This window comes from Dermacentor albipictus, chromosome 7, assembly GCF_038994185.2.
Source record: "Dermacentor albipictus isolate Rhodes 1998 colony chromosome 7, USDA_Dalb.pri_finalv2, whole genome shotgun sequence".
Taxonomy (NCBI): domain Eukaryota; kingdom Metazoa; phylum Arthropoda; class Arachnida; order Ixodida; family Ixodidae; genus Dermacentor; species Dermacentor albipictus.
In genome coordinates, this window is record NC_091827.1 from 12,017,267 (window position 1) to 12,033,084 (window position 15,818).

Consider the following 15,818-nt stretch of genomic DNA (forward strand, 5'->3'; position numbering starts at 1 on the left):
ATGATTATACATAGATGAAAACAATGAGGTGTGCTAAAAGCGCTTGCACTCTTTGCACTCTTGGAGCCGCCAACTTTGCCACAAGTCGAAGGTTAAGCGAGCAACAAGTCAACAGCTTGAGGCAAAACACATGGACAGTCTCTTTATTGAAGTGACAGCGGTCGTGCACAAAATGGGCCGGGGCAGTGCATTAATTCACAGCAGACGTTTGTTCTATGACGACGTACGGGCCGATGTAGCAGTGTAGAAACTTCTCACAGAGGCCAAGGGTTCGAATGAGAGTTTATGGAACAATTGTGTTGCCTGAGCGGAACAACGCCACGCATATTTCTCGTCACGGCGAAGTTTTCTATTTGCCTGGTTGGCGTCTGTGCTGGCACGGGTGACAAGACGGCAGTAGTCGCCTAGTGAAAGAAACTCTTCCAAAAGGGACGCCATGCTAAGTGGAGAACCTCGATCCCTTAGAAGGGTGGAACCAGGCTGAACACTCTTATTAAACAAGGCTGCAGATAGCACCTGCCAAAAAAAATCTGATGATGAAAATTATGATGATTACACACAGGCAAAAAGTGCTAAGTGCACTCACAATATATATATATATATATATATATATATATATATGTGTGTGTGAAAACAAGGTGTGTAAGGTTCTAAAATTTTTTCTAACAAGTGCTCTAAAATGCCCCATCCCAGCCACCTTCTAAACATGTCCTCATCCATGAAGAGGTGAAAGAGCAAAAAAGGTGCTGTGTAGAGCAAGAACATATTCAGTATGCTGCATAGCACGGCCCCGAGTGAGGATGTTTGTGTCAGGCTATACACTTACATGACAATCATTTTCGATGATTTCTGCACAATTTTTCATGTCATAAACATACTCTGTGCTTTTGAGTAGAACACAGTCAGAACTCTGGAGCAGAACACACTACCATGTTTCTTATTTAGATCTTTTCTTCAATAGTGCAGCACTGGATGCAAAGGCCTTGTGCACGCAATATATTAGCGGTTTCCAAATATGCATGCACAGAATGCTATTACGAGCTCTGTGAGCTACATATGCACGCTAAAGTTTAGATTTAGCACTGCGGGCTTTGTGTGGCTTGCCTAGCTAGCGTAACAACATGATGGCACCTAGACCTCCTGCTTTAATCTGAATTCAGCCTTGTTACTTGCTCATCTTTGTGACAGAAAAGAAAAAAAGGTTGACAGTCACTTTAGCATATGTTAAAGAGGATAAAGGCAGAAGCCTGTGCGCTCACAAGACATTAATTAAATTACTTGACATTCGAATGCGTTACTTCCTATTACTTATCTCCAACCAAAGGTTGTGAGTTCTAGTGCCTTAATTACCTCAACCTCAATTAATGGTGTCATAATTAACTGTGCCTTAATTAACACCAGAGGGCATGAGTTTGACCATCAATGGTGGCACCCTCATTTTGGTGCCATTGAATTTTGGTGCCATAATGCCGGATGGTCAATTTTCCAACAATAGCAGACAATAGATTTTTTGACCCATGAGGCACTTAAGGCTTTCACCTTAAAATGAAAATTAGCTTTTGCTTTGTGCTCTCTCTCTTTGAGGACATAGTATTAGGTATGTTTTGTCAGTAATATTGAGATCAGCTGGTGCCACTGTATTTGACATTGGTCACCATTTTCTCATGCGGAGTACTCTTCTAAAATTCTCATTGAAACATGCTCATAGTGTGGCTGTAGCCGTTTCGTGTGCATCCACGTAAATAGCTAAACCGTTATACCAAAACTGACTACTTTAGCCTTGTAACATTGTTGGCTGCTGAGCTATCCACGTTTATGTGTTTCTCTACTGCTTGGTTTCTTTGTCACTGTCAGTGCTGCCACGCCCTTCGTACCAGTCATTTTTGCTGCCTATTGGCACTACACAAACTTTGGCTGAATACCAAATACTAAAGATATAAAAACATCTAACCTCTGCTCTTGTGGAGAAGTATTAGTGCCACCTATAGACAACATATTTTTTTATATATAACACATATTGCCTGTCACATCATCTCTATATAAATTTTTAAACCAACCATACCTCCAGCCAGCTGAATCACCAGCTTTGGTAGCCAACGGGTTAAGGTACTTTTGTGTCAGGTGCGACTTATAACCAGGTTTGACTGTACAAGTATGACGTTCAGCAAACCTTCATTGGGGAGAATGTCTGTTTGCAAGGACTGTCGACTTCTCATTCTGTAATAATGAAAAAATTGCAGCTGCGCGAGGTCCGTCATATGGGCTGACAACGATTCGTGTTGATGGCCAGGACATCCTTGGCGTGTACACGGCAGTAAAGGAGGCCCGCCGCTTTGTGATGGAACAGCAGAAACCTGTCCTCATTGAAGCTATGACGTACAGGTAAGTCTGGCCTTTGGTTACATTCTTTTGTGCACTGATGCCACAATTTATTTAATCATACCGATTAACTGGTTAGAATGCATTTCCTGATGCTCGCCACATTTAATAATGAACTACCAGGAAATAAAATACAGTATATTATCTCCTCAGCACTGTCCTTAAGCTTTTGGAGGAGTGGGTATCACTGCCAGTCCTGCTTGAGGTGTAAGTGATCTTTCAACTGATACGCCTGCAGATATGTCTTCATGAAGTACTATATACTCATAGAATTAAACTTGTCAGAGAAATTATAAAGTAGAACACCCAGTAAGTGCAATTACTCGAGAATGTAATGTCACACCACTATGCATCTGGTTGGTAATGGTGGCACGAACTCTGATGTAAGTATAAGAGCTGAAACTACGCCAATGTAACATGAACTAGAGATGGCGGAAGCAGAAGTACTTGTAGTTAGGCCTAAATTGACTCATTTAATTCTGTGAGACTACTAGTACAGCAGTGGAAGGCTCGTAGGATAGTAACAGAGATTTCTGTCATTTTAGATGCAGGAAACTAAACTAATGAGATGAGGAAATTTGGCAGTTCTAAGGAGTGTGTCTGGTTGACACAGGACAGCAGCAACTTGAGGTCTTTTGCTGAACCTTTTGTCCTGTAGTGAACTCTTTTAGGCTGACGGTGACGACGAGGCACTGTATGCATCTGCGTGCAGAATCGGCCACCATAGCACGTCGGACGACAGCACGGCTTATCGGTCAGTGGACGAAGTGCGGACGTGGGATGACCAAGGCCATCCAATCATGCGACTTCGCCATTTCCTCCTTGACCGTGGATACTGGAGTGAACAGCAGGACAAGGACATCAAGGCAGCCTTCAAGAAGGAGGTACTCAAGCATTCTCACTCGGGCTGTGCTGGGTCAACCAGCCGGTGCAATGTACAAAGCATACATAGCAACAGATCTCTGCAATACTTTGTGTAGAATGAGTCTTCCGTTGGTCCCATCTCCACTCTGATCCTCTGTTTAGTTCAGAAGAAAATTTGTTTTTCTAACTTGGAGCTTGGTCACGAACAAGAATATGAAGACAAGAGAAGGAAGGGACGAACGCAAGACGCTAAGCTTCAACTACAGTTTATTGTGACACAAGTTACCATTATGTAGGCAGCCAGCTACCAAAAAAAATAAAGAGCACATGCACTAAGCTGCCCTTGCTAAATTGCACAGAGAGGGTGATTGGCAAAGGGTCGCAAAAATTTATAGTGGGATAAAGAAATAGTTGCGACACGAATGCATCAGCAGTTGCAATCTGATACCTTGGTCACTGTCAATGCTAAAATGGTGTCATCCTATCCAAGATTCTAAGCATCGTTATAAATTCAGGTCTGTGGTATATTGGTCTACATGCATCACACACCAACAAGTACACACTGAGTATGGGGGTATTTCACTAATTCTTGAAAAATAGACATTCAGTAAGCAGCTTAGAAATAGATTGCATGGTTTCCTAATATCTGCATGCATTGCCTACCAAACAGTGAGATTCTGCCTATGACTTGTATTAACGTTCTTATCATCATCATTTTTTCCCTGACTGTCCTCTCACAGGTCTTACAAACCATCAAAGAAGTCGAAAAAGTTCCCAAGCCTCCGGTCAGTGATCTTTTCACCGACGTTTACAAGGACATGCCCCCACATCTCAAGGAGCAGATGACGTACATGTTGAACCATGTGCAGAACTACAAGGAGGGGTACCCCATTGACCTGCACGCCAAAGAAGAAAGCTAGGACTAGGCACATAAGTATATCATTGCATGCCATTACTGTGGACAGTTAAGGGTGTTGAATAAAGGAGGGCTGAAGATACTATTTTTGTCGAGCCTGAAATGTCGCCACCAATTTTATTTTATAGAATAGTCATAAAAAGTTTTTCCAATGTGGAAACACTAATACGACTGTGAGCTGTATCCACAAAGCAGAGGTATGTCAATGTGTTCAAACCCAGTTGCACACATGTAACTCTTCTAGGTGATTACTGTTGGCACTGAGAACACAGAATTTTTATAGAATGATCCTAAAAAGCTTTTGCCCATATGGAACATAGAATTTTGATAGAATGGTGTAACGTTTTCACCAATGTGAAAACACTAATGCCACTGTGAGCTGTATCCACAAAGCAGAGGTGTGTTGATGTGTTCAAACCCAGTTGAAACCCAGTTGAAGCGTAACTGTTCTGATTGCCATTGGCACTGTGAACATGTCGATACATCTTGCTGAGCTCGGAGTCTTTGCTTGCTTTACCAAACTGTCCTGAAAAGCGACCAAAGGTGCCATCACGTGTTGCAGTCGTGAAGCAGCTGTATGTCGAGCTGGGTGCAGATGCGGATGCATCATGTACACAGTGCTAATGTTATGTTTTGCCTTTGTTTTAGGCCCAATTCAGCAGGGTGAAAAACATGGAGACGAGCTTTGTTGTTCAGCTTTGTTCCTAGTGCTGATGGGATGCTGATGTATTCTGCAAAAATCATTGAATTCAATTCAGTAGATGAATGCCTGGCAAGGTTTTGTTTCTTGATAGAACATTAATTATTGTTTTTGACTGGTTGTCTTACGATTATATGTGTGATGATTTGAAAGGCATTTCATTTTTGAGAATGGTGTCAAATTTGCTGAGGATGTCAAAAAGGAGAAGCTTGTTGGTATGTAAGTTGCTGATAGAAGATAAGTTAATTGAAAGGGCAAGTTTGGGCAGGATTTAGCTGAAATCATAACTCGCACTTTAGTACATCTGTTGTCATGGGACATCACTTAGCGGTCAACTTAGATAATTTGATAGCACTGAAAAGCTGAAAAAACATGATCATAACAGGTATGATGTTATTAATTAGCATTTAATTGGTTTAGTGCAGTTTGGTAAGGGGTTGCTCATTTAATTAAGCCTTAAGATAACAGTCATAAAAGCAGGTAGGTTACTTTGACTAATTGCATTTAAGTTATGTGCTCTTTAACTGGGCTGGTCAGACCTGTGGGGCGACTTGCAACAAAAAGCAATGCTATACAATAGGGCACAAGAATGTGATTTAACGCATCATGTTCCAAATTATTTATGTTGACACACTTTGGACACATACTCTACAGTTAGTCGCAAGTAATCACTTTTGCAGGAATTACAGTTGAGCATCTCTGTGTACACAGTGGGCATGACAGGTTTTAAATACTTTGCGGAGTTTCTTTGTACAGATCACATTGTAGACTGTGCATAGGTACATCGGCTGGCTCGTTAGCAGGATTCCGCCAAAGAGGGCAAAATTTCCCGCGGTTATTCCTTCGTCCGTTGCCATTGCCGTGGCACGGTACATTGCGTACAGCGTTGCATGCGTGTTCATTTCACGCATTTTAGTTCGTCCTGTCCCACCTGGCCACAGCAACATCCGGGAGAGCACGGCAGAAGCGTGGAATCTTTGAGCTCTCAATGTATGTAAAAGTCATGTGCTAGCCACTGTAGTCATTTTCCAGAAATTCCTTCATTGGTGTAGCAGCTCCTGTGTGAGCCAGTTAACACCTTGTAATACTTCTTTGTCAGACATTAGCCAATTTATCTTATAGTTATACAGCCGAGGATATTTACTATGTAGTAGAATGTAATCAATAGTAAAATTTTTTGTAGTCAATATCTTACAATAGCAGTGCATAGAGTTTCCTTATACAGACCACATTGTAGACTGTGCATTTGTACATAAGCTGAAGCATGAGATAACGTATCAAAAGTGTTGAATCTTTGAGCTCTCATTGTATGTAAATGTCATGAGATAGCCACCGTAGTTCCGAAAATTTCTTCATTGGTGTAACGTTCTGTGTGAGCCAGTTAGCACCTTGTAATACTTAGTTGTCAGATATCCAATTTATCTTGTAGCTATATAGCTGAGATATTTACTATGGAATTACTATTTACTATGTAGAAGAATGTAATCGATAGTAAAATTTTTATACTCAATATCTTACAATAGCAGCACATGCTACCATTGGTACTGGGCAAAACAAAGTACTTTGCTCACAGTACAGTTCAAGTGGACTGCTTGGAGGCAGGTAATGTAACTACAGTCGATATTCATTATAACAAAGTCACATTTGACTTGAAAATATGTTCGTTACATCCAATATTTGTTATCTGTGAGAACAGAAAAAAACAAATTGTGATTAGGTCTGTGTGAAAGAAACGCAAGACTGATGCCTCCAACAGGTTGTTGAGGGTCTCCTGACAATTTAGAAGGCATTGCTAGAATTTTGACAGGCGCACCAAGCCGCTGGCCAAAATGTGTCCAAGCGTCTATAATGTGCCATTTCAAGTTGCTCTTGCTGAGTACATGACATTCTTTTGCTACCAGAATATGCACTTTAAGTTGTAGAATGTGATTCACTGTAACCAATACTATTAATTGTTTGGAATCTTGCAATTTCAGTTTCGTTGTAGCAGTCGAATACTCACTAAAATAAAGCCTGGGCAAACAAATTTTATATTTACTTCATTATATCCAATAACTCGCTATATATATGTCTGTTACGTTAATGTTCAACGGTACTTTTTTAGTGATTATTAAGCCAGTGTTTTGAAATTACAGCATGTGTGTACTTTGACCTTTGGAGACATTGATCTCTTGTCATTGCCTTAGGCTTGATCTGCATAGCCTTCATATGGTTGTGATAGTCTAAGGCAAGGTCAGAAATGTTGTGATGTTCTTTTGTTTGTTTGCCTTAGAATAGAATGGTTTAACTTCAGCTATAATACAACACAGCAAGCTATGCATTGATGAGATGCTGAGAGATTGGCCACCTTGCTTGAATTGATGTGCGTTTCTAAAAGCTGCACTGCAAATTTCAATATACGCGAAGCCATTTCATGTGGAGACTTGATATTTTTCTACTCGTGACAGCTTTTACTGTCAGTTTAGCAATTCCTTGGATCAGCATATTTTTACCTAAGGGATTTTGTTGTGTTAAGCATGCTTGGTGTACTTGGCATGTAGTTTATTGGTGTGCTGAATACTGGATATGGTAGGCTCTATTATGAAAGTAGAAACATGAGTAAATTCCATGAAACAGTCATGCTTGATGACTGGTTAATGTGTAGTACACAATTCTGTATGTGTTTTACGGCAGTTTAGATTAGACATCAGAATAGTGGTGCATATTGTGTGTGTTACGTCGACAGAGTCTGTGTTCATTTCAAAGTCGGCAATTTGCTGAATAAACTCTTGTGAGCCCAGGTTGCATTTATACTTCAACATTACTTGTCATGTGTTATTGTACAGAGATAAAAAAGAAAGAAACTCTCTGCAAGACCTGTGAAGAAAACAAATAGGTGCTAGCTGTCTCCAAACACACATGCTACTGGGTGCAAATGTGTGCTTGTACAGTCAGCCACAAAAGCTTGCGGGATCTGCAATGGGTGGTAGAGCGATGCAAAATATCATTGCTGCGTCGCCTACCATCACACAGTGTTGTGCGAGGCTACGCAAAGTGCACCTGGCACGGAAGTGCCGGGAGCCTCGACACCACGTTATGTGACGGCACACGGTGCAGCAAGGCAGTTTTGCATCACTCTGCCACCCATTGCAAATCCTGCAAACTTTTGCGGCTGACTGTACATACATTTGTGGTTATTCATCTATTGATGACATATCATAGCCATATCAAGGGATGTCTAGAGAATCCTTGCCCCGCTTATGATTTCCTCCCACTTCCTCTTTAGGCCCTTACTTTCTTTCTTCTTTGTTTAGAAATCATCATTTGGCATTTTGGCATGATCATAGAAAAATAACAAAAAAGTAATTTTAATTATTGTAAAATGATGAGTTATCTTATCGGTCTGTCTATGTATAAAGGGGGGGGGCTCAAACATGCTTTGGGAGAAAGGAACAACAACACAGAGCAAACAATCGAAGTGGCATTTATTGCACCTCTTACAAACAAATCTAGCCAGCCGAATTACATATCAATAGAACATGCCGATGGCGTTGGTGAATTGAGGAAGACTGACTCACCGTGACAGGTTATTGAGCAAATGCGTTTGCCTTCATGCTGGGCACTATCAAACAATGGTGCTTTCGAACGCTCGTGTTCGTCCATCCCGGTGTCCCGCTCTGAAGCCTTTCTCGGGACAGTCCCGCGAAGTGTGCCGACCGGCGTGCGAGATATCCGCAGACGCCGCCGACTCCAAGTCAAAGAGGAAGCGGACGCAAGAGGCCGCTCCCGTTTGCGCCCGAGTAACCCCGCCAGGGGGGGGGGGACACTCCGTATACATCCCATTGGCCGTTTTCGAGCAGACGCTCTTTCGACGCTAGCGCCAAGGTCCCCTTCAGTTACGGCCCTAACCAACGGGCGACGCATTAAGCAAAATGGCGGCGCACATGATTGTTTACGTTGTCATGGCAACAGCAACAGCAGCCGCGCGGCACCTCCTCTCCCAAACGTTTTTCTTTCCTTTTTGTTTTTATTATGCCGACCCGCTCCACACCCTTTCCCCCATGCCGCGCGCGCCGCTCACTTTTTTTGTTTTTACCCGTAAGCGGCGCGTTTCTTCTTCTTTTTTATGGACGAGAAAACCATGGCCAGGCGGCGCTACTGTGCCTCTCCTGATAGTGTTCCTGTATATGCTGTATACGCTCCCTGCGGGAGCATATACAGGAACACTAGTGCCACCGGAACCGGGGAGTGTCCCCCCCCTGACCCCGCCTATAGGTTGCGTTAACAGCGCGACACTTGCGCCATCCTTCGTGCTATTCTGCAACCATCGCGACCGCCAACGGCGCCTCGCTATGCGGGCAAGCCGGATTACAGGAGATGCGAGAGCCATGCGGGGAAAACAACATAAAGGGGCGCAACAGAGTCGAGCGCCGCCACAACACACACACACCGCCGTCGCCGTGATGTTCAGTATAAAGTCGAAGCGCGATAACAATGAAGCCGTGCGCCGTGTGCTGAAGGTGCGAGCGAAAGCTTGAGGGGGTGAGCCGTGAAAGGTGGTGGTTTGATGCGGCGGTGCGCGCCGTCCTCTCTCACGCGAAAGGGTGGGGGAGAGGGGAATGGGCGCAGGTCAGTGTGCGCCTCCTCCTCCTCCTCCTCCTCCTCCAGATGCAGCAGCAGAGCGCGGCCGCGCGCGTCCTATCTTGGAGGCAGTCTTGCGGTGGGCTCGATAGGGTTCGAAGGCTAGCGGACCTGAGCTAGCCAATGGCTTCGTGTGCGCTCTGTCCCCGCGCGGCTGCTTCGTGTTGAAACGAGAGGCAGCAGCACGAAGGGGAATTCGCTCGCCGCTGCTGCCGCGCTTCCTCGCTCCAGCGTTCTGACAGCAAGCGTTCGCGCTCGTCGACCGAGATGTACTTGCCTGTGTGCGCGTGACAACGTGCTTGCTCATTTAGTTATTAAGCCAATGTTTACAACAGTTCATGCAGCTAAAGCGACTAACCTTACTTTGTATAGCTGTCTAATAATTTGCTGCATGACTTTTTAAAGTGCGCGTACCAGTAAGAGGGCACCGTAGCTGTTCGTGGGCGCTATAATAAAAATTTGATTGATTATTATCATTATGTTTCGCATATACAGGGACCGCAGTTGTTATCAGTTGGGGCAAAGAATGCACTTAGTTTACTACATGTGTGGCAGTTAGGCCACTCCATGACCGAGTTTCTCGCAAAGTAATTTTTGAGCAATGTGCGCCCTCATTCTTGTCACAATGGGCATAGCCAGAGGGGGTAGCTCTCTTCCTCGGTTTTCACTCTGTCCTTGTGTTGTGCGCTATAGATGCAGTACTTAGGGGAGGGGGGTGCACACCGGGAACGTGCTGTAGAACCCTCCCCCCCCCCCAATCTACCGGCCAAGCGCGAGCCTACCCCGAAAAAAGAATTTATGGCAACGCCACTGCTTCTGATATACTAGATAGTCTTTATATAAAGCTCCCTATAGCTACTGTTTTATCTTACGTATTCGATAGTGCTTGGCCGTTGCTCGCCTTTAATTTCATCTTAAGGTTTAAAAAATAATATGGGGTTTTACGTGGCAGAACCACTTTCTGATTATGAGGCACGCCGTAATGGGGGACTCGGGAAATTTAGACCACCTAGGGTTCTTTAACGTGTACCTAAATCTAAGTACGCGAGTGTTTTCGCCCCCATTGAAATGCGGCCGCCGTGGCGAGAATTCGATCCCGCGACCTCGCGCTTGGCAGCCCAGCAGCCACTATAGCAACCATGGTGGGCCATGTTAAAGTTATGCCGCGTAGCAACCCGAGCGAATAACAAAAAAGCAGTCCTAGGAACCCTAGGGTAAGAAGACAAATACTTTCACTTGCCGTGTAGTCAATGTCCCATAAAGATGAGGCGGAAAAAGCGTACAAACCACGGCCGGAGCCACTGCTTGAAATCCAGCCGTGAATGAACGCATTACAAGATGTAACAACTTTCCCATGCGTAAAATAATTTATTTCGCAGGTTTTAAAATATGCAAAAGGCAGGGGGATCACTGAACCATACCGGGTCGCAAGAACGGGACTTCTGTCACTAGCGGTGGTCGATGCCTTCTGATAGGGCAACATTATGCTCGATCGTCAGCAGCGGTTTCTTTGCCTGTTCAGGCCGATGGAACTTTTCGCTGGCCTGTGGTGGCCGAGGCAAGGACTGTCGTCCAGGGTATGGTTTCTCGCGCGCTGTTTCGTTGGGAAACCCGAGACAGCACCTTCGTCTCCGACCTGACACCTACGCTGTGGGCATGGACGGACTCTATCGGCAGCGCAACCGCTCTCGCATGGGGTCGACAAAGACCGCTGCAGTGTTGGCCCTCGTCGGAGCCTCCGTGAGCACGCACAGGTTTCTCCCGTTCCTCACCGACAGAAGCGTCACGGCGAAGTCGCAGAGGCCCCGGCTGCAATGGTGAGATATGCAAGGTTCCAATTTAAGCGAAGAAATTTGTGGCAGCTTCATCGGTGAAGCTGTGGAAGCAGAGTCATGAACCCCGGTTACCATGTACCCTGTAACAGTGGCGTAGATAGAGGGATTGTGGCGGGGGCACAACGGGGACGTCCGCCAGCCCCCTTCCCCCACTTTTTATTTTTCGCCCTTCTCGTGCCATCCCCGATAAAGTGCATGTCCGCCCCCTCCCCCCCCCCCTCCTTGAAAAAAAAAAATGTGGCTGTACGCTGCTGCATAAGCAAGGAAAAAGTGACCAGGGGGTACTTATCAAGCACTTTCCGTGTTGCGACTTGCGCAGAAGCCTGTGTTAGCGATCCGCCATGTGTCACCCTCTCACCGTAACACGTTTCCGTGTGATTTAAGTGGGTCACGTGTGAGATCTCATTTTTTATCTTTTCCTTCTCTCTCTCTCTTTTTGTGCGCATGTCACCCGCAGCTGCCGATTGCGGTTACGGGTATAAATTATTTCCAAAAGGCGCAGCGCGACTGGGACGGCGACAAAGAAACACAAACCACAACACAAGCGCTGACTAACAACTGGTTTTATTTGCACCGAAACCGGCCTATTTATGCGCAAGAAGGCTTGCCGTGTAGCATCGCAGTTAGCACGGATATGGTCACACATGATCTACCAAGAAACAAGATACCGCAAACGTTTAAGAACACGTTGCTGAATTCGTAGGAACAGTAAGAACAAGATAGGGTCATCGATAATCGTCTACTATCGCCACGTATCTCAATGCTTCGGCCTATAAGGCGAAGTCGCTATGCATAAGAAAATATGATAATGGCAACAAGGAACATGCGCACAGAACAAGGTATCCACACACTTGGTTTGAGCAGGCTTCTTTAGCGAAAAAAAAAAGAAAACACCTTTAAAAGGGAGTGAAACTTTTTAGACCTAAACAAAACCTTCGAGAAACTATATCTCATCGTCACTCAAAAATATGGATGGCTTGCTGACGCAGTTGTCCGCCAATCTTTTGATAAAAGCTGCCACGATTTCTCGCTCGGTCCTTTCTTTTGCTTTCATCAGAAACTTAGTGTCGTCGAATTTCGGTTTGCAGCCACACAGCTTGCAATGTTCAGCCAGAAAGCTGCCTGTCTTATTACGTACATTAAGATTATGCTCCCTGGCCCGCTCGGTGGAACATCTCCCCTTTTGGCCTATATACCGGCGACCGCAACCCAAATGAATTTCATAGGCAACATTTGCCATACATTCTAAATTTATGTGCTAAGTGGTGCATTGTGGCAACTTCCCTTTGTTTGTCATTGTACAAATTTTTGACAACTTACAAGGCGCAGAAAATACAATCGGAACCTCATGCTTCCAAGCAATCTTCTTGATGCTGTGTGACACATTATGAACACACGGAATCACCTGCACCGGCCTTTTTTGCTTTACAGCAACTAAGTTTTACTGCAACATAAGTTCTTTCCTTTTGGATAAAGGGGGCCGACTGTTCGCGCGTTCCTTGTTTACCGCTAAACTCGTCTGTCACTGTGCCTGCCACAGTGCGACAGCAGGTACACTGGCTAGACGAGCCCCTTTTGAAGCTCTGCTCCCTTGGCAAGATAAAGTGTTGTAGCAGTGTTCGACGCCGTCCTTGCAACTTCACCGATGACTATATAGTCGCCGCAGCGTTGTCCAAGTGTGCGCCCATTCGAAGCTCAACTCGGTGAGCGTCGGTCACAGCGCGGTCATGGCACGCGCAAGGTCGAGATATCGAGTCCGTCGGTCAGCAGCACAAACGAATTGTCGTGGTGGACGGCGCACGGGAGCAGCGCCGTGGCCGCGACGAGGACGCAGTTTCTGTCGCACATGGTGCGATATGACGTCACGTCGAATTCCGCACGTCCCCGACGCAGTAGGTTCGGAGGAATTCTTGCATCGTGTAGAAGTGCGCGCTATGTGCGCTCGGGGATCGTGGTAACCAACAGGCTACCTGTTGCGCCGGCAGCAGAATATGAGTGTCGTGCTCCATGCTCGTGCAGTGACTTGATGGCACTAAGCAATCCGGGATGTTCGGAAGCCCGGAAGAAGTGGTTGCCGAGGGGACGTCGTCTTCCACGACTACAATGACTTGTCCAAATCCTGGCAGCTAGGGACAAATTTTGCTGTAGGAGGACGCCCAGAAAACCAAGTTGTGGCTGACCCAATTGCGGCAGTGGCAGATGGTGTCGTCTCCATGTATGTAAGCGCTTCATTACTGTCTACGATTCGCGGGTCCATTGGCGAACGTACTCGCTCGACAGTGTAGCTGAAGCTCTCGAGGGTGCGATTGGCAGGGACGCGCTTCAACGTGTTGTAATAGGACACTCCTACAGCGCCCTTGAGTACAGCGTAGACGCGCAGATGCAGTAGAGCGCGTATGCCCTTGCACAGGGTACGCGCAAAGTCGCTGCAACGATTTTGACGTATGTACTACATGCTCACAAGTTGTAGACTAGAGTATGCATCATCATCGGTCGCATCGCTTGGCAGCCACGCGTCGTAATACCAGTTTTCCAGGAGGGACCACTCCAGCTTTCTGATCTGTTGGAGATCGTAGCACAGCAAATTGTTGCAATAGCGCGAACACGAACCACAATTTCTCGAGCCGCACGTATACTTCAAGGTGCGGTAGAGTTGCTTTGCTCGAGTGCGCCAGGCAGTTCAAGCGCGGTTTGACCACGTGCTGAGCATCGTGCACTTTCCTGCTGGACCCTTTCGCTAGTACGTTTGCCCGTCAGAATTTCTTCAATCGGTGGTATCTGGCACGGCAGTCGCAGTCTTTAGCACGGCTTTCGGCAAGACCTACGATTCAACTGCGGGCTTTGCGTCGACCATGGAAAGTATTGACACGTGTAAAACATCGTGTTTCCGATGACCGTTTTTTCATCGCCCATATCCACCGTTAAAGCGCTATCGCTCGGCGCGAGATATGCCTTGCTGTATCAGAACTTTCTCAGATGTTGTCGCCGATTCTGTAGCGAAATATTTGTCTCATTACCCAGGAAACACACAAGTTGGCTACTATAATAGCTAGCTTGAGCAAGCTAGAAGCAGCTAGTGATATGTCGAGCTATAGTTTAGTCATCTTCAAGATGATTTACGCTTGATGTCTCTAAACTATACGGACTAGACATTTTGAATATGTTTAATTAGAAAAAAATATGCCAAAAAATTTCAACGCCATGGCCATGGTCTTTAAGCCATGGTCAACGCCATGGTCTTCAAGCCACACGCTTCTAGCCATTGGGAAGACATACCTAAAAAAATTGTCAAACATTTCGAATGCATTGTCAGTGGGGATCCAATGCACCCTCAACGAATTAGAGGGGTGGCATCTCGCCAATATATCGAGTGAACGGGTCGGGGTAAGCAGGGTCAATTTTATAAGCGGTAAGTCACCGTCATGCTTCAGAAAATGCGAGAGAATAGTCGCGTTGGTAGGGCATATGAAACTCCTCGTAGCGCAGTCAGCGCCATAAAGGGAGCGCGCGGAAAGCGATTCTTCATAGATCTCCTGCCCAAGTTTTTTTTTTCTTCCTTTTTTTTTTAAGCACGTACATTGGCCGGTTCAAACCTGGCGCCACATTGATTGCATGCTGCGACTTGCAGCTCGCATAGAGGGCGCGCAATTTAAAATGTACTTAAATAGCACCTACAAATTAAATGTGTGCTGTTCAAAAAGCATATCTGTCACTAAAGTTGTTTCAAAGTGAAAATATGTAAGCGTCAGAAACGATTACACAGCTTTACTCAAGCGCTGTGCACCACATGCATCAAAGCTGCTTCGTGCTCTTTTTGCCTATTTTGAAACTTTCGGAAGTGGTGGCGGCGGTTCGTTCGTGCTATTCGCCTGCTTAAAGTGATACATTTCGAGTGGAAGACTTCGGATCGTGTTTGCAACAACGGCAGCAAGAGCACCACTTTATTTCGGTTCGGTGAGTGATTTTATACCATTGAAGGGTTCCTACTTTGCTGGAGATCATGTTGCACAATTTGAACGGCACGAACGTCAGTTAACGTTTCGAATTGTTGCGTTCATGCAGAGACTGCCGGAGACATACGGAGTCATGCAGAGACTGACGGAGACTGTTCAGATTTCATGTTTCTTTTCTGGGTTTGTTAGCAGCATCTTCTTTCCTTTTGCCTCTTTGCAACTTGAATATGGAACTGGCTCCGAAACTACGGCGGGAGCTGTGTAATTCTGTTACCATACCGACTCGGTGTGTGGTTGTGATACTATGTTCAATATATGCACTCTATTAAAACATTATCGCATAAAGAACACTCGCAGGCTGCGATTACAGACGAAAAATAAGCGAAACCACAAAAAAATATAAAAGTTGCTTAAACACCGTTTGTTGACTTTCCGAATCGGTAAAAGAACTGCTAGTGGTCCCTCATTTAGTTCATGGAAGTGTGTCCACCCCATTGTTAGGCATGCATGCAATGCAAATAATACATAAAATGCATGAATAATGTGCGGGT

General features: G+C 45.3%; 2 protein-coding genes across 5 annotated transcripts in view; both read left to right on the forward strand.

The window, feature by feature from the left end:
- The window catches only part of BckdhA (Branched chain keto acid dehydrogenase E1 subunit alpha), a 71,847-nt gene extending 64,190 nt beyond the window's left edge, over nucleotides 1-7,657 (forward strand). For all 4 annotated transcript variants that reach the window (XM_065435197.2, XM_065435199.2, XM_065435198.1 and 1 more), the window contains 3 exons: nucleotides 2,241-2,382; nucleotides 3,092-3,263; nucleotides 3,984-7,657. In XM_065435197.2, coding sequence (XP_065291269.1) covers nucleotides 2,241-2,382; nucleotides 3,092-3,263; nucleotides 3,984-4,163 — 494 coding nt within the window. In that variant the 3' untranslated portion in view covers nucleotides 4,164-7,657. The remainder of the gene's footprint in view (nucleotides 1-2,240; nucleotides 2,383-3,091; nucleotides 3,264-3,983) is intronic.
- Nucleotides 7,658-13,123: 5,466 nt separating this feature from the next.
- The window catches only part of LOC135904414 (centriolar and ciliogenesis-associated protein HYLS1-like), a 116,409-nt gene continuing 113,714 nt past the window's right edge, over nucleotides 13,124-15,818 (forward strand). The window contains exon 1 of the mRNA XM_065435210.1: nucleotides 13,124-13,533. Within this exon, the coding sequence (XP_065291282.1) occupies nucleotides 13,528-13,533 (6 nt within the window). The 5' untranslated portion in view covers nucleotides 13,124-13,527. The remainder of the gene's footprint in view (nucleotides 13,534-15,818) is intronic.